Source organism: Dendrobates tinctorius, unplaced genomic scaffold, assembly GCF_039654945.1.
Source record: "Dendrobates tinctorius isolate UK_male_01 unplaced genomic scaffold, ASM3965494v1 ptg000060l, whole genome shotgun sequence".
In the NCBI taxonomy this organism is placed as follows: Eukaryota; Metazoa; Chordata; class Amphibia; order Anura; family Dendrobatidae; genus Dendrobates; species Dendrobates tinctorius.
Window position 1 is genome coordinate 8,816,805 of NW_027361728.1, and position 20,087 is coordinate 8,836,891.

A 20,087-nucleotide genomic window follows, 5' to 3' on the forward strand; every position below is an offset into this window, starting at 1 on the left:
AATTTTAACCCCGCACGTTCCAATTCACCAAACAATTTTGCCCCTATCTACATACTGGGGGAAAAAGTGTATGCGTGTCAAGCCCCGCCCCTCATTGTGATGTCATAATGCCCCTATTTGCATACTGGGGAAGCAGTGTGTGCGTATCAAGCCCCGCCCCTCATTATGATGTCACAACAGTTGCCATGGCGACGCTGATGTCATCATAGGTCGCAAGCCCCGCCGCCACTCATTATGATGTCATAATGGTTGACTATGGGATGGAGGATGTGTGATGGGTATATGGGCACGGGACTATGGGATGGAGGATATGTATGACGGGTATATGGGCACGGGACTATGGGATGGTGGATATGTATATGGGCATGGGACTATGGGATGGAGGATGTGTGATGGGTATATGGGCATTGGACTATGTGATGGAGGATATGTATGACGGGTATATGGGCACGGGACTATGAGATGGCGGATATGTATGATGGGTATATGGGCATGGGACTATGGGATGGAGGATATGTATGATGGGTATATGGGTATGGGACTATGAGATGAAGGATGTGTGATGGGTATATGGGCACTCGACTATGGGATGGCGAATATGTATGATAGGTATATGGGCATGGGACTATGGGATGGAGAATATGTATGATGGGTATATGGGCATGGGACTATGGGATGGAGAATATGTATGATGGGTATATGGGCATGGGACTATGGGATGGAGGATGTGTGATGGGTATATGGGCACTGGACTATGGGATGGAGGATATGTATGATGGGTATATGGGCACGGGCCTATGGGATGGCGGATATGTATGATGGGTATATGGGCACTCGACTATGGGATGGCGAATATGTATGATGGGTGTATGGGCATGGGACTATGGGATGGAGGATGTGTGATGGGTATGTGGGCATGGGACTATGGGAAGGTGGATATGTATGATGGGTATATGGGCACTCGACTATGGGATGGCGGATATGTACAGTCATGGCCAAAAGTTTTGAGAATGACACAAATATTAATTTTTACAAAGTCTACTTCTTCATTTTTTCTAATGGCAATTTGCATTTACTCCAGAATGTTATAAAGAGTGATCAGCTTAACAGCAATTACTTGCAAAGTCAATATTAGCCTAGAAAATGAACTTTATCCCCCAAAACACATTTCAACATTATTGCAGCCCTGCCTTAAAAGGACCAGCTAACATCGTTTCAGTGATTGCTCCATTAACACAGGTGTGGGTGTTGATGAGGACAGGGCTGGAGATTAATCTGTCATGATTAAGTAAGAATGACACCACTGGACACTTTAAAAGGAGGCTGGTGCTTGGCATCATTGTTTCTCTTCTGTTAACCATGGTTATCTCTAAAGAAATGCATGCAGTCATCATTGCACTGCACAAAAATGGCCTAACATGTAAGAGTATCACAGCTAGAAAGATTGCACCTCAGTCAACAATCTATCGCATCATCAAGAACTTCAAGGAGAGAGGTTCCCTTGTTGCCAAAAAGGCTCCAGGGCGCCCAGGAAAGACCAGGAAGCGCCAGGACCGTCTCTTAAAAGTGTTTCAGCTGCGGGATCAGGCTACCAGCAGTGCAGAGCTTGCTCAGGAATGGCAGCAGGCATGTGTGAGGGCATCTGCACGCACTGTGAGGCGGAGACTCTTGGAGCAAGGCCTGGTCTCAAGGAGGGCAGCAAAGAAGCCACTTCTCTCCAGGAAAAACGTCATGGACAGACTGATATTCTGCAAGAGGTACAGGGAGTGGACTGCTGAGGACTGGGGTAAAGTCATTTTCTCTGATGAATCCCCTTTTCGATTGTTTGGGACATCTGGAAAACGGCTTATTCGGAGAAGACCAGGTGAGCGCTACCACCAGTCTTGTCTCATGCCAACTGTCAAGCATCCTGAAATCATTCATGTGTGGGGTTGCTTCTCAATCAAGGGAATGAGCTCTCTCTCCGTCTTGCCTAAAAACACAGCCATGAATAAAGAATGGTACCAGAATGTCCTCCAAGAGCAACTTCTCCCAACCGTCCAAGAGCAGTTTGGCGATCAACAATGCCTTTTTCAACATGATGGAGCACCTTGCCATAAAGCAAAGGTGATAACTAAATGGCTCAGGGAACAAAACATAGAGATTTTGGGACCATGGCCTGGAAACTCCCCAGATCTTAATCCCATTGAGAACTTGTGGTCAATCATCAAGAGACGGGTGGACAAACAAAAACCTTCAAATTCAGACAAAATAAAAGCATTGATTTTGCAAGAATGGACTGCTATCAGTCAGGATTTGATCCAGAAGTTGATTGAGAGCATGCCAGGGAGAATTGCTGAGGTCCTGAAGAAGAAGGGTCAACACTGCAAATATTGACTTGCAGCATTAACTCATTCTAACTGTCAATATAACCTTTTGCTACTCATAATATGATTGCAATTATATTTCTGTATGTGATAAAAACACACATAAAAACCAGAGGCCAGCAGATCATGTGAAAATATAATATTTGTGTCATTCTCAAAACTTTTGGCCATGACTGTATATGGGCACGGGACTATGGGATGGAGGATGTGTGATGGGTATATGGGCACTTGACTATGGGATGGAGGATATGTTTGAAGGGTATATGGGCACGGGACTATGGGATGGTGGATATGTATATGGGCACGGGACTATGGGATGGAGGATGTGTGATGGGTATATGGGCATTGGACTATGGGATGGAGGATATGTATGACGGGTATATGGGCATGGGACTATGGGATGGAGAATATGTATGATGGGTATATGGGCATGGGACTATGGGATGGAGGATGTGTGATGGGTATATGGGCACTGGACTATGGGGTGGAGGATATGTATGATGGGTATATGGGCACAGGCCTATGGGATGGCGGATATGTATGATGGGTATATGGGCACTCGACTATGAGATGGCGAATATGTATGATGGGTGTATGGGCATGGGACTATGGGATGGAGGATGTGTGATGGGTATATGGGCATGAGACTATGGGATGGTGGAGATGTATGATGGGTATATGGGCACTCGACTATGGGATGGCGAATATGTATAATGGGTGTATGGGCATGGGACTATGGGATGGAGGATGTGTGATGGGTATATGGGCACTGGACTATGGGATGGAGGATATGTATGACGGGTATATGGGCATGGGACTATGGGATGGAGAATATGTATGATGGGTATATGGGCATGGGACTATGGGATGGAGGATGTGTGATGGGTATATGGGCACTGGACTATGGGATGGAGGATATGTATGATGGGTATATGGGCACGGGCCTATGGGATGGCGGATATGTATGATGGGTATATGGGCACTCGACTATGGGGATGGTGAATATGTATGATGGGTGTATGGGCATGAGACTATGGGATGGAGGATGTGTGATGGGTATATGGGCACGGGACTATGGGATGGAGGATAATTCTAATTTGCTACAACTAACCACAGTTAGTTACTATGCCCGGGCAGCGCCGGGCTCTTCAGCTAGTATATATATATAGAGAGAGAGAGAGAGACATTCCATTCAAGTGTCAGTTGAATTCCAACCAGAGTACACCTCATTCTACTTAATGTGCTTCTGATTAGGTGATTACCTGAACTAAATCTTGTTTAAGGAAGGAAATTTTAAAAAAACCCTGCTGCGGTGTTCACAATCCTCTTGCAATAGGACAAGCTGGATGGCAAAATAAGTGCTGGTAATATCCCTGAAGTAATAGGAGTGAAAAAATAACTTTTAACCATGCCAAAGGAGTTGAAAAGAAAAGTCTTGAGTGAGGGAAAAAAGGGCTCAATTCTGGCTTTACTAGCAGAGGGATAGAGTGAGTGTCATGTTGAATCTATCCTTAAAATTTCTAAGACGGCAGTCCATTACAACAAGGTCAAGCAGCAGACATTGGGGACAACAAAGCTACAGACCAGCAGAGGGTGAAAACGACTCTCCACTGACCGGGATGACCGTTATCTTATTCGAATATCACTCTGCACCCGCAGGATGACATCAAATGATCTACAAAAGGAATGGCAAATGGCAGCTGGGGTGAAGTGCACAGCAAGAACAGTTCGTAACAGTCTCCTAGAGGCAGGGCTCAAGTCATGTAAAGCTAGAAAAAAGCCTTTCATCAATGAGAAGCAAAGGAGAGCCAGGCTTAAGTTTACCAAAGACCATAAGGATTGGACCATAGAGGACTGGAGTAAAGTAATCTTCTTTAATGAGTCTAATCTTCAATTTTGCCCAACACCTGGTTATCTAATGGTTAGACTGAGACCTGGAGAGGTGTACAAGCCACATTGTCTTGCACCCACTGTGAAATTTGGTGGAGGATCAGTAATGATCTGGGGATACTTCAGCAAGACTGGAATTGGGCAGGTTAATCTTTGCGAACGTCGTATGAATCAAGCCACATACAAGGTTATCCTGGAAAAACAGTTGATTCCTTCTGCTCAGGCAATGTTCCCCAACTCTGAGGACTCGTTTTTCCAGCAGGACAATGCGCCATGCCACACAGCTAGGTCAATCAATGTGTGGATGAAGGACCACCACATCAAATTCCTGTCATGGCCAGCCCAATCTCCAGACCTGAACACCATTGAAAACCTCTGGAATGTAATCAAGAGGAAGATGGATAGTCACAAGCCATCAAACAAAGAAGAGCTGCTTACATTTTTGTACCATGAGTGGCATAAGGTCACCCAAAAGCAGTGTGAAAGACTGGTGGAAAGCATGCCAAGACGCATGAAAGCTGTGATTAAAATTATGGTTATTCCACAAAATATTGATTTCTGAACTCTTCCTGAGTTGAAACATTAGTATCTTTTTTTCTAAATGATTATGAACTTGTTTTCTTAGCATTATTTGAGGTCTGCAAGCACTGCATTTTTTTGTTACTTTGACCAATTCTCATTTTTTGAAAATAAATACAAAATTTAGTGCTTGAAAATTCGAAGACATGCTGTCCGTAGTTTATAGAATAAAAGAGCAATTTACATTTTACTCAAAAATATACCTATAAAGAGAAAAATCAGACAAACTGAAAATTTTTCAGTGGTCTCTTGATTTTTGCCAGAGCTGTATATACAGTATAACATTAGAAGAAAACCTAACCGTAAACCTAAATCTTAACCTTAAACCTGGGAAGAAAGAAAGAAAGAAAGAAAGAAAGAAAGAAAGAAAGAAAGAAAGAAAGAAAGAAAGAAAAGGATGAAAAAAATTGAATCTGACTACGGTGATGACATGGGGAGTGGGATGATCATGATCAGGGGGTGGGGAGAGGATGGGTGAAGAATTTATTGAAACTAATTTATAAATGTGATTTTTTTTAAATTAGACAGGACAGCACTTGAGTGTAGTGTATCTCTCTTCTCTCTCTGAACAACTACAAGGGGAGAAGAGAGAGGCACAGGCCAAGTGCTGTCATATTTACCAAATATTTTGCTTTTGATCACTGTGATAAGGTCTATCACAGTGATCAAATTTCAGGAACCAATTAAATTAAATTGATTTCTGACATTGCTGGGTAAAGGCAAGCAGCCCTCTTCGGGTGCACAGCACATGCGCCACCAATTCTGCTTCGGGAACAAGAGGAGGAGACCCGGGGAATGGGGGTTCCGATATCAAGGTACCGTGGGGGACCAGGGAACATCATTTTTCTCTTCTCTGACATATTAGATCATAGGAGGGAGAAATTATTTTTAAATGGGATTTTCCTTTTTTATTCTAACGTGATAAACGTTATTCATTGAATAATGGCGATCACATGATCAAGGACCATAAAAACTAGCCCCAATTGTGTTCTCCAGGGTTTCAGCTACCTGGAGATTATCTGTTGCTGGGGATGTGCTATTCATTTATTTCTCAGTGCTGTTAAAAAGCCGTGCTGAGGAATAAGGCCCCTTAACTGCTGCCGATCAAAGGCATATCGGCGGTCGTTAAGGGGTTAATATATTATAAATTGTAAACAGTTAAGAGAGCTTATAATACACTTTAATCAAAAACAAACCAGATTTACATTTTCATTTACAGATAATTATACAAAAGCCCACTGCCTGCCGAAAAGTAGTCTGTTCATTGGTCAGTCATTTTTAGGGGAAAACTTAACACAACAAAACTTACTGTGGTTCTGAGTAGTACAACATCAGCTTCTCGTAAGGAAGACTGGATGCAGTTGGCCCATACATGCCATTCTGGTTTCCAGTAGAATATAAGCCACAGAAATCCAAGGGAGAAAATATATCCACATATACACAGAACTTTTCGACAGGTGCTGGTCTTGTATCCAAATGCATCCTGAAAAAAAAGGAATTTATTTCAAGTAAACAGACTTTACTCCAATCTTCCTTAAATGCCATTTGATATAATGAGTACATTGGTGTAAAAGGTGGACAATAGAAATGAACGAATCGAGTTGATGCAAATCAAAATTGTGTCGAATTTTTCAGAATTTACTAAGCGTGACGAGTTCAAACAATTTGCAAGCCAAATTGTGTCGATTGAGAAAAATGATCCTCAACAGTGTACCCATTGAAGAGGATTATATCAGCCAGAGAAGGATCCTATGGGCACCTGGTGGGCTTCCTCATAATGTCTTGTAGCCATCACATCATATAACACAGCCATTTAAGAGGGTCTTATAGCCTATATAAAAGCACAAGCAAGAAATGCAGCAGCCATGCCATTCCTTGTTGAATCTAGATAATGAAATGATGTCACAGCTCACAGTTTAGGAATAGAGATGGGGAGAGAAAGCTATAAAACCGTGAAAATAACATTACAGATAGTGTATGACAGCACAGCAGTTAAAAACAGTTACCATCTGTTTTCCCATGGCCATATATGTTGAGGTCACTTTGACATTACTAAGGCTGTGTTTGCATTAAAGAGTTTGAAAAGGATTAGATTGGATACAGTCCTATGAAACCTCTTAGTGTTATACAATTATGTGCAAAATAATGGCAGAGTGTTTAACACAACTGAAATAAAGCTTAATCATCATAAAAACATTTTATTCCATATATACAATGGGAGCACTGCACATTCAATTCCAAATGAAAACATGAACAAAATATCAAGAATAATAGGCTGATTTAAAAAAATAATAAAAAACCAACGGCGCGAAGCGCAACCTAATTTGGTACAGAGCTGCAGGTAAAAGGATGACAACCACTCAAATAGTCCAAAATGGAAAACCTGATATAATATAAATAAAACTTGCGCTAGTACCTGGGTAAAATACATACACAAATCCAATAGTCCCAACGGATAAAATATGCCAAAGCGGTAGTAGATTACCTTGATTTAAAAAAAGAGCAGTGTCTGCATTTTCATTTACAAACTCGAATATTTACAGCATAAACTGAAATGTGTTTACAGACTGCTTTTCTGTTCATCTCTGAATTAATGTTTAGTTACATATCCTTTATTTCTGATATCTGCTTTGCATCTGTGTGGCATGAAGTCAACTAACATCTGACACCTGAGAACAACTATTCCAGTCCCAGCAGCCATTCCCCAGTTCGTTTGAATTCTTAGGTTGTGTATTAAAAGCAGAATTTTTGATGTCACTCCACAAATTTTCAATCCAATTGAGGTCTGGGGATTCAGCTGGCCACTTCATAACATCAATCTTGTTGGTCTGGAACCAGAATGTTGCCCACTTGCTGTTGTGTTTGGAGTCGTTGTCCTACTGAAACACTCATTTCATGGGTATTTCTTCTTCAACAGAAGGCAACATGACTTCTTGCAGTATTTTGATATTTTCAAACCGGTCTATGGTACCTGGTATGACCCAACTCTATAGTATGAGAACCTACCCAAACCATTAAGCTTGCACCTTCATGTTTTACAGTCTTCACAGTGAACTCTGGCTTAAATTCAGTGTTTATGTGTCGTCTCACGGACTGTCTATGGCCTTTAGACCCAAAAAGAACAATCTTGCACTCATCTGTCCATACATTGTTGCGCCACTTCTCTTTAGGCTAGTCAATGAGTTTTTTTGGCACACTGTAACCTTTTCAACAAATGTCATTTTTTCAGCAATGGTAGATAACGAGGATTCCATAGAATCATGGAATGTTAGCGTTGGAAGGGACCTCCTGGGTCATCGTGTCCAACCTTCTGCTCAATGCAGGATACACTAAATAATTTCAGACAGATGTCTGTACACCCTCTGAAGACTACCATTAAAGGAGAACTCACTACTACCTATCGTGGCAGCCTGATCAACTCATTGATAACCCTCACTGTCAAAAAGTTTTTGTAATATCTAATCTACACTGTGACAATACTTCAATATATGTACACAGCTATTAAGTCTTTTTCTTGTAAACAGTTTGGCTTCAGGTAGGCATCTTCTGATAGCTGCAGGACTCACAGGTAACTGAATATCTTTGATCTCCCTGGAGCTAGTCATGGGATGCTTGTTTGTTTGCCATTCTTGTGATTCCATGATCTATGCGGATGGTAGTATTTCTTTCCTACCACATGTTTCGGGTTTTGCTTGCCATTTTAAAGGATTGGAAATCTTTTGAGCTAAGCAGCATTTTCTGCACTTCTTTATATGTTTTCCCTTCTCCAATCAACTTTTTGAACAAATTTCTTTCTCCTTTGTTAAAATGTCTAGAAGGACCAATTTTACTCACTGAACAAAGGCTAAAACCAGCAGGGCCATAATTGACACCTGTTTCTTCACAGAATGATTGAACACACTAATTGAACTCCGGACTGCTATTAATTAGAATACGCTCTTTCATTAAATGAGTTGATTACACCCAATTAGCAGCATGCATGTAATGACTGTTGATTGCCCATTACTTGCCTACACCCACTCATGATTTTTTTCCCATATTGCATGAGCTTTTCTTCGAAAAACAGTAATTACCGTATATACTCATGTATAAGCCGAGTTTTTCAGCCCTTTTTTTTGGCTGAAAAAGACCCTCTCGGCTTATACACGAGTCATACACCTGAATGTCAGCGAGGGAGGGGGAGCAGGAGACATGATACTCACCCTCCTGGCGTCTGCATATCCGGCTCTGCTACATTTCAGTCCCGGCATCTGTATCTCCCTTCCTTTCTTCTTCCTGTGCGGTCACATGGTACCCCTCATTAAAGTCATGAATATGGACATGTCTCCACTCTCATAGGGGAGGAGCCGCATATTAATGACTTTAATGAGCGGTACCATGTGACCGCACAGGAAGAAGAAAGGAAGGGAGATTCAGATGCCGGAACTGAGATGTAGCAGACCCGGATATGCAGATGCCAGGAGGGTGAGTAGCACTGGAGGAGGGTGAGCCAGCCATGCCATAAGGATTCCATAAGAAGAGGAGAGTATGTCATTTTTTTTTTTAAATCGCAGCAGCAGCATTATTATTTGGAGCATGTTATGGGTCACCAATAACCTTTGTGCAGCATTATATGGGGCATATATTAATATGAAGCATGCTATGGGCCACCAATAACCTTTGTGCAGCATTATATGGGGCATATATTAATATGGAGCATGTTATGGGCCACCAATAACCTTTGTGCAGTATTATTATAAGGGGCATATATTAATATGGAGCATGTTATGGGCCACCACTAACCTTTGTGCAGCATTATATGGGGCATATATTAATATGGAGCATGTTGCATTTCCCACCCTCGGCTTATACTCGAGTTAATCAATAATTTTTCCCAGTTTTTGTGGCAAAATTAGGGGGGTTGGCTTATATTCGGGTCGGCTTATACACAAGTATATACGGTAACCAGATTGGTAATGTTAGATTGCTAATATTTTGCACATAATTGTAGATGTTTTTCTCAAGGCAACTGAAATACTTGTGCTTGTCTGCAAATCTATATTTTTTTTTAAATTTGCTGAAGCTTGTGAATTTGAATCTCAAAAGAGTAACTCTTGTCTACTAAACCATACATATACAAGATGATATATGCAATTATATAACTGATCTAGTTTCTTTTCAATCTTCATATTCTGTACAATTTATTTGAAAAATAAATGAAAATAAAGAACTAAAATAATGTGGTTACATAAATATGTACTTTGTTGAAGTACTCTTTGAATTTATGGCAGCATTTGGTCTTTCTGGATAGGAGTCTATCAGCATGGCATGTCCAGAATTGACAATCTTTGCCCACTCTTCCATGAAGTAGTGCGTCAAATCTGTCAGATTCCGAGGGCATCTCCTGAGTACAGGCCTCTTCAAGTCACCCACAGATTTTCAAGTAGGTTTGGGACTGGCTGGGCCTTTGAAAAACTGAATTTCTTCTGCTGAAGCCATTCTTTTGTTGAGTTGGAGGTATGCTGGAGGACAGTGTTGTGCAGAACAGTGAAATTACTCTTTAGCTTCAGCTTTTTAGCAGAGACCTGAACGTTTGTTACAAAATTTATTGATATTTGTAACAGTTCATAATTCTCCCATTGACTTGACTAATTTAAATTTAGGATGTATAGCACTTAACCCCTTAGTGGCAGTGCCAATTTTCTACTTAATGACCATGTCAATTTTTACAATTCAGACCACTTTCATTTTATGAGATAATAACTCTGGAACGCTGATTCTGAGACTGTTTTTTCCTGACATATTGTACTACATATTAGTGCTAAAATTTCTTTGATATGACTTGCATTTATTTATGAAAAAAAGGGAAATATGGCGAACAGTTTTAAAATTTTGAAAACTTTTAATTTTTATGCCCTTAAATCAGAGAGATATGTCACACAAAATACTTAATATATAACATTTCCCACATGTCTACTTTACATCAGCACAATTTTGGAAACAAAATTTTTTTGCTAGCAAGTTATAACAAACAAAATTTACAAAACCATTTTTTTAGGGACCACTTCACATCTGAAGTCACTTTGAGGGATATACATGACAGAAAATACCCAAAAGTGACACTATTCTAAAAACTACACCCCTCAAGGTGCTCAAAAACACATTCAAGAAGTTTATTAACGCTTTTTCGTGCTTCACAGAAACTGAAGCAATGTGTAAGGAAAAAAATTTCCTTTTTTTCACAAACATTTTAATTCAGAACCATTTTTTTTTATTTTCACAAGTGTAAAAAGAGAAAATGAACCACAAAATTTGTTGTGCCATTTCACCCTGAATATGCCGATACACCATATGTGGGGGTAAACCACTGTTTGGGCACACGGCAGCGCTCGGAAAGGAAGCATCGCCATTTGACTTTTTCAACACAGAATTATCTAGAATTGAGATCGGATGCCATGTCGCATTTGGAGAGCCCCTGATGTGCCTAAACAGTGGAAACCCCCCACAAGTGACACCATTTTGGAAACTTGACCCCCAAGGAACTTATCCAGATGTGTGGTAAGCACTTTGAACACCCAAGTGCTTCACAGAAGTTTATAATGTAGATCTGTGATAATAAAAATGATCTTTTTGCCCCCAAATTTTTATTTTCCCAAGGGTAACAGGAGATATTAGTCCCCCAAAGTTGCTGTACAATTTGTCCTGAGTACGCCGATACCCCATATGTGGAGGTAAACATGGCAGAGCTCAGAAGGGAAGGAGCGCAGTTTGACTTTTTCAACGTAGAATTGGCTGGAATTGAGATCGGACGCCATGTCATGTTTGGAGAACCCCTGATGTGTCTAAACAGTGGAAGCCTCCCAATTCTAACTCCAACCCTAGCCCCAACACACCTGTAATCTTAATCTCAACCCTAACCATAACCACAACTTTGTCAATGCAGAATTGGCTGGAATTGAGATCAGATGCATGTCACGTTTGAAGAGCCTCTGATGTGCCTAAACAGTGGAAACCCCTATTCTAACTCCAACCCTAACCCCAACACATCACTAACCCTAATCCCAACCTTAACCATAACCCTAATCACAAACCTAACCCTAACACACCCCTAACCCTAAACCCAACCCTAATCTCAACCCTAACCCTAATCCCAACCTTAGCCTCAACCCTAACCCTAGCCCCATCCCTAAACCTAACTTTAGCCCCAACCCTAACCCTAACTTTAGTCCTATCCCTAACTTTAGCCCAAACCCTAACCCTAACTTTAGCCCTACCCCTAACTTTATCCACCAACCCTAATCCTAACTTTAGCCCAAACCCTAACTTTAGCCCAACTCACTTTAGCTCCACTCACTTTACACCAACTTACCTTAGCCCAACTTACTTTAGCCTATTCTAACCCTAATGGGAAAATGGAAATAAATACTTTTTTTATTTTATAATTTTTCACTAAAGGAGTGATAAAGGCGGGTTTGATTTACTATTTTTTTATTTTGATCACAATGATCAAAATTAACCAATAGGAAAAATTTCCTATTGTTGCCGAGTGCTGGCCCGACCATTTTCTTCCTGGAAGAAGACGCCGGCGGCTGTGCAGGGAAGCAGGATGGTCCACGGATCACATCAGAGGAGAGAGAAATTAAATGGGAAATCAGATTTTTTTTTTGCAGTTACCGTTATACGGCGATCACAGCAAAGGGGTCAGTAAAAACCGACCTGAATCATGTCCTCTGGGGTCTCGGCTACCCCCGGTAGCCGAGACCACAGAGAAATTCTGACTCTGGGGGACGCTATATCCATATTCCTGAGCGCTGTTAATTAACAGCGCTGTGGTTTAATTATCCTTAACTGCCGCCGTTAAAAGGCGTATCAGCGGTCTTTATGAGGTTAAATATGCAAACATTTTTTATCTAACATTAATAATAATTATGAGCAAAGCAATATGCCACATGTATAACACTTATATACAAGGAATAGAGCTGTCCAAGGTAAATCTGCATCCAAATCAACACATGCAGAATATGTAACATATTCGCTCCGATCAAATCCGTGACATGATTGTCATGTGCCAGTCCACACTAAGGTCACTTTCATGCTTCAGTATTTTTAATCCAAATCAAGAAACTTTTCTAAACTCTTGTTTATGGACTGATATTTTGGTTCAGATTTATTAAGAGGCTAAAATACAAAGGGTTCAATTAACCTGATTAAATTCAATGTTGAGCTAAAGAGTACAGCTCTCCTAAAGAAGATGATAGAAAATGGTGGATGCCCTAATCTTGTCTTTACTACACAGGTGTCCAGAAGGGTAATGACAAATGGCCTACTAATTCAATGGCCCTTCTCTCATGCACAGAAACATAGTACAGCTCTGATTTATATGGAGTTTATATACTCAAGCATTTATATAAATGATTATTGCCTTTACGTTCCTTCCAAATGTCTTCTGATTTTATGTAAATCTGTCTGGAAAATATATTGGCTCACATTTACTAACACATTTACTGACACTATCTAATAGTTAAGGCCTGTTTCACACATCAGTTTTTTTGGTCAGTCAAAATCCTCTAAAATGACAGATAACGGATCCGTTCCTGTACTGACTACAACGTTTGGCACCGGACCGTTATTTTAACGGATCCGTCAAAGGAAGAATTTTAAAGGAACCGCTGCCTGGGGAAGGAGAGAGAGAGAATTTTTCAGCCGCCAGAACAGAGTTTAGGGTTAAATTTGCAGCTGAGTGAAGTCTTTCGGGCATGCACAGTGAGAAATACAGATCCGGCCGCCCGAAAAAACGTTGCATGGTCCGTTCGGGCATGTCGGCGGACGTCAAAATTTTGGTGGATCCGCAAAAAAACAGATCCAACGGATGGCCATCCGTCAAGATCCACTGGTAATGCAACTCAATGGGAAAAAAAACGGATCCGCCAAGAAAAATGGCGGATCCGTTTTTTTTGCAAAACGGTGGATTTTGACTGATGGACACAAACGGATGTGTGAAACAGGCCTTAAACTACATAAACTTAGGTAAAAGGGGTTTTATACTTTAAGAAAAGTGGACACCAAACACTTTTATATACAAATAATTATAGAGACCTGTCAATCGTCAGAAGTGCGGTGGGAAAAGCCAGCCGGGGACGCAGTGGCGTAGCTACAAAGTTATGGGCCCCAGTACGAACTTTCAAATGGGGCCCCCCATGCCAAAATACATGCAGATCTCCGCTCCGTACACCTCATATACACACACGGCTCCGCTCCATACACCTCTCCACTCCGTCCACCTTGTACACACGCGGCTCAGCTTCGTACACCTCGTACACACGCGGCTCCGCTACGTACACCTCGTACACACGTGGCTCCGCTCTGAACACCTAGTACACACGCGGCTCCGATCCGTACACCTCGTACACATGCGGCTCCGCTCCGTACACCTCATACACACACGGCTCTGCTCCGTACACCTCGTACACACACTGCTCTGCTCCACCTTTGGGACTCCAGCAAACCACAGCGAGAGCCGTTATTCACAAATGGTGAAAATATGGAACAGTGGTGAACCCTCCCAGGAGTGGCTGGCCAAGAGCACAGTGATGACTCATCCAAGACACCACAAAAGACACAACATCCAAAGAACTGCAGGCCTCACTTGCCTCAATTAAGGTCAATGTTGACTCTACAATTAGACTGGGCAAAAATGGCCTGCATTGCAAAGTTCCAAGACAAAAACCGCTGCTGAGCAATAAGAACATAAAGGCTTGTCGCAGTTTTGCCAGAAAACATCTTGATGATCCCCAAGACTTTGGGAGAATAATCTGTGGACTAACAAGACAAAAGCTGAACTTTTTGGAAGGTGTACGTCCCTTTGCATAGAAGTAAAACAGCATTTTAGAAAAGAAACATTATACCAACAGTAAAAAATGGTGGTGGCAGTGTGGTAGTCTGGGGCTGTTTTGCTGCTTAAAGAACTAGAAGACTTGCTGTGGTAAATAGAACCATAAATTCTACTGTCTACCAAAAAATCCTGAAGGAGAATGTCCAACCATTTGTTTGTGGCCTCAAGTTGAAGCACACTTGGGTTATGCAGAAGGACAATGTTCCAAAACACATCAGCAAGTCCACCTCTGAGTGTCTTAAGAGAAACAAAATTAAGACTTTGGAGTGTCCTAGTCAAAGTCCTGACCTTAATCTGATTGATATGCTATGGCATGACCTTAAAAAGTCTGTTCATGCTCGGAAACCCTCCAGTGTGGCTGAATTCCAACAATTCTGCAAAGATGAGTGGACCAAAATTCCTCCAGAGCATTGTAAAAGACTCATTGCCAGTTATCGCAAAAACTTGATTGCAGTTGTTGCTGCTAAGTGTGGCCCAACTGATAATTAGGTTTAGGGGGCAATCACTTATTTACACAGGGCCCTGTAGATTTTTTCTTTTTCCATTACTAATAAAGACCTTAATTTAAAAACTTCATTTTGTGTTTATTTGTGTTATATTTGTTTAATATTTACATTTGTTTGGTGATCTGAAACATTTAAGTGTGACAAACATGAAAAGAATAGGAAATCAGGAAGGAGCAAACACTTTTTCAGACAACTGTATTTAATGGGCCAAATTATAAAGTCCTTGTAAAAAAAAGTAACTTTGCAATCTATTTTTCTTAAAAATCCCTTTTTTTCAAAAATATTTAGAATTGAGAGTCCTCAGTGGTTGATACCTATTAATGGCTAAGAGCAGAGACACACTGCCATATTTCTCGTGTGAGAATCGCATCGTAAAACTCTAAAAACTCGCACTGGCTGTCGGCTATCCTGACCTGATCTTGACAGCTGCATAGAATTCCATCACGCTGTCATGCTCAGGTCAGGTGAGGTGCTGGCCAGTCCGTACAGTGTGATGCGATTATCGCACGAGAAATACGGCAGTGTGACTCCAGCCTAACTGAAAAGATGGTAACAAATTGCAAGCTTTCGAGACTACTCAGGTCTCTTTATCAGGCATAGAATAAAGCAAAATATGAAGAATCACATATTTATACACAACGCAGAACAGCCTGACAGCCTGAATACATCTGCGGATTTCTTAACAAACAGGCAATTCCCACATGTATTCAGGCTGACTAGCAGCCACAAATCATGCAGCTACAGTGACAGAAACTAAATCTCCAAGCACATCCAAATACTCGGAGATCACCCTAGCATGCTCGGGAAATCTCGAGTAACAAGTATACTCGCTCATCACTAGTTGCGGCTCTTGGACAGCCACGAGACATGCAGCTGGGGCGACTTGAGCATTTTTTTCAAGCAGGCTGAAAATACTCTATTACGACATGAGTGTGCTCAAATAATACCTCATCATTACTGGCCAACTCTAGAGTTTATCAGTGGTGGACAGTCTCATAGGTAAGAACAGAGTGATTACAAACATTAAGATATGATGCTTTGTCTTCTTAGAACAATATACTTTAAAAGAGAAACTAATGAAAATTAGAGTTCCCAATTTAAACAGTTTAGGAGATTTTCAGACACTCAGTCCTTTTGGGCTAAGCCTTCTGTTGTGGAGATCTGGGTCACATTGAACAGAAATGCTGGTAAGGTTGGGGTCACACTTGCGAGTGCAATGCAAGTATCATGATCCAGGTCGGGGTTTGTTCTTTGTTATGCTCTCCCCGGCCTTGTCATGCGGGGGTTAACTTTCTCTGCCTCGCTTTGTGACCTGTTTGACTAATTCAGTCCGCTGCTGTCTGCAGGCAGCATCAGTTGTAGTTCCTGCCTCAGCTTGAGCGGCTGACCCCGTTGCACCATGATTCGTCCTTTACCCGTTTACGGAGTTTCTGTCTGTCCCCTCCTGTTACCCTACTCGTCTTGTGTCTGCTCCACGTACTATGACCCATTGGTATTTGACCCGGCTTGCCATCTGACCTGTTTTGACTGTCTCCTGTTATGATGAGTCACCGAAGGAGGAAAAAATAAAATATCTAGCTAAGTCCAGAAAAACCAGAGAGGTTGGCAGCTATCGGATTGCAGACCCCTGAACCTATCCACAACAACTAGCAGTAGCCGTGGGGGGTTCCTACGGTGCCCTAGACCCCCTCGATTTTAGCCGGAGTGCTAAATAGCCTAAAGACAGAAAGGGGAAAACTAAACTGCCCCAGAGCAGACCCCAAAGCAATAGGCAGCCCCAACATATAATGACGGTGAAGCAAGATGAAAACACAAACACAGATAGAAAGATAGGTTGAGCAAATGATGGGGCCCAAGCTAACTAAAATAGGACAGGATAGGAAAGCTGCTGTCTGCCATCCGCAAAAACCCTATCCAAAATGTGCCAACCGACTGATAGGAAAAACAGGCCCTGAAGTCGCTAGACTTCAAAAGACTATATCAGCACGCAGGTATATTCTGAAGACAGAGCAAAAGATCAAAAGATCAGAGACAAAAATGGAATTCAGCTCACCCCCGGCAGGGATGGCTGAACTCCAAAGAACAGAGCAAAAAAAACCCAAAAACTAAAGTGTACAAACGAAGAGCAAAAAACTTAGCTTTGAGAAGCAGGAATCAGGCTGGTCTCCAAGAATCCAGCAGGAAAGTCACCAGCCAAGCACAAGGGCGTCGGCTGCCTTATATCCAGTCCGAAGTACCTGTCACCCAGTCATCATCAATCTGCTCAGGTGTTTGGTAATCAGGCTCACTACCTTCCTTCACCAGAAGAGGGAGTTCATCAGACCTCAATGGTGAAGGGAAAAATGAACTCACAACGGTCTCTTGTCTCTGGTATCTCAGCTCCCGACTGGCTCCGACTTCTCTGGCTTGTTACCGATCACGTGTTTTGCTGTTTCCTCTGGTACTGCGTTCCTGCTCCGTTGCTGACCCGGTTTGTCTGACTACTCTTCCGCCACCTTGTGGCGCCTGCGCTGCTCACTGTGGTGTTTCACTGGCAGGATAACCTTTTCCTCCACCAGCACCCCCTGGTGGAGGCTGGGCGTTACTGCGCTGCAGCAGACTTTACAGCGAGAAACGCCTCAATACCTGGCACTGCCACAGGCACTCGGACCGGAATGTGCGGCTGCATGTCTTTCTATGCAGCTGAACACTTCGATCCCGAGTGCCGGCGTCAGTGCCGGGTATTGAGGCGAGAGACTTGCGCAAGTTTCTCACATTGCACTTGCAAGTGTGACCCTGGCCTAATGCTCATTCCCTTACATGAGCAATACATCCAGCAGGAGCAGAACCTCAACAAACTTAATAGAAAACGAAAGTGTCAACCGCTTTTTATTTGAAAACAGTTTAACGAAACGCTTCAGTCTTACAGAATTGTGAAAGCTGTAGTCCATCAACAGCTGCTAATGGGTTGCAACAGTGTTTCCATGATATCACCAATTTCATTAGATCGCAGAGGGATTCAGTGCTTGGAATGGGTGAGCAGGAAATTAGTATGCTTTTTTATTATTATTTTACTAGGCACATCAGGGACATTGAAAATGTTCCTTCAGTAGTGGACAAGAAGAAAAATTAAAAGTTTTAGCTTCGCCTATCCATTATACAGTAACAATACTGATAGCACAAGGGGATGACAGTCGTGTGCTATCTAGATTTTCATAGGGGTCACAGACTTGTATTGGCAAGTTTGATCTGCAACATGGATCAAAGAAGAATATGTGAAAAGGCACATTGATCATAAGAGGTCCGATCTATCTGTAAAAATAATGGATAGCACACATACCAAAAAAGACCTGATGTGTATTTTAATAGTGTTGGGTATTATGATTTTTGAGTATTCCCACCAATATTAAATTCCTAGGAGCAGAGAGGAGCATTTGTTCCCTTTGGCAGAACGCAACGTTTAGGGAATTACAGTATGGAGACAGAGTTGTCGTAAACTGGTCTGGGCTGTTTCTGAGCAGGTTAACAAATAAAGGAAATGATACTCAAGAAGTTTAAAAAAAAAACTGTAATTTTTATAAAAGTACAAAGTCTGCTTCAATAATGCAGTTTCTATAGCAATGCCTAATAGGTTTAAATGCTTAACGAAAATCAACAAATTTCATGCCAGTGACAAACACTACACAGTAGGTCAGGCATGAAACATCAAAATGGCCTTGGCGTGTATTCATATGAGAGTTTTCAACCTTCTGCCTTCCTAAAGCTGACTCGTATCATGCCAGCATGTCTAGTCTACATATATACTTGTGGGAGAAATGTCGGAAGGCAAATAGAAGATCGCTGACCTTCTACATTGTGCCGATATATATTTCTTCTTTTCTAACATTTTTTTAAATCTTACGATTGCGGTTATATGGCTGCTACATGGCAGAAAAGGACCACTCTGTGCCGCTGCCACATTGTAGCATAATGCAGATAAATGGAGACACGTTTAGGCTACTGAGACAAACTAGTCACAAAAAAAAATCCAACCGGTTCCCACTTTGCATGCCTTGTCGCTTTACCCTAAGGGACGTAATGCAATCCCATTCACATCCTTTACGTTGGGATGTAATAGCGGCACAGCACAATCGTTGGCGGCACATCTTGTGGTTATGGTTGTGTTCTAAACCCAGACTTACTCTTCAACCTTCTAGAATTTTATACTGGGTCGGGGGAAACAATAAATACATATCTGCACTTCTGTGTCACCCCAAAAGCCCTAATTCCTCAAGTCTAGCAGTATATGAGAGGCACTTCTGGAACTTACCGATAAAAGAAGTTTGCCTTGTTTACCTTTGGTGATTTCACCTAAACATATCACATAACAAATAAAGGTGCTGTAATCAGCTAGCCAAACTCCACTCTGCTACATCTGCAGATAAAAGAATCCTGAACCTAGTAAGCTTTCCCAGCTAACAGCTGCAAAGCCAGCAGTCTGTCCTGTGTCAACAGAGTGCTGTGCAAATGGATTAAACTAGAAAACTTACCATCTCATTTTCCTCCCCCTCATTAAGCAAGGCATGATGATTGTTCATTAGCTTTTCCCCCATCAATCCCCCCGGTCTGTTCCTGTGTAGTGAAATCCCTAAACACCTTGCTGATCAGTCAGACACAGATATACTTCTCTTGTGAAGGAACTAAAAGCTAGCTCCACCTTCCAGATCAGCCAGGTAATGTAACCCTTTCCATACAGGTACCTTATAGTGTTCATAGGAAGCTGCCAAAATAGAACTAAAAATGTTAACGTGACCCAGCCCAGCAAAGCTAGAAGGCTATTAAAAAATACATTGTATCTGCAGATTGCTTAAAGGTAATGTGTAATAAAATAACAAGCTACAGTGGGGGAAATAAGTA

At 41.7% G+C, this 20,087-nt stretch overlaps 1 protein-coding gene across 1 annotated transcript in view; it reads right to left on the reverse strand.

The window, feature by feature from the left end:
- The window catches only part of ATP13A4 (ATPase 13A4), a 176,116-nt gene extending 156,275 nt beyond the window's left edge, over window positions 1–19,841 (reverse strand). Inside the window, exons 1-2 of the mRNA XM_073578661.1 lie at window positions 19,721–19,841; window positions 6,145–6,318 (exon numbers count right to left, since the gene is read on the reverse strand). Of these exons, the coding sequence (XP_073434762.1) occupies window positions 6,145–6,318; window positions 19,721–19,783 (237 nt within the window). The 5' untranslated portion in view covers window positions 19,784–19,841. The remainder of the gene's footprint in view (window positions 1–6,144; window positions 6,319–19,720) is intronic.
- Between the last annotated feature and the right edge of the window lie 246 nt (window positions 19,842–20,087).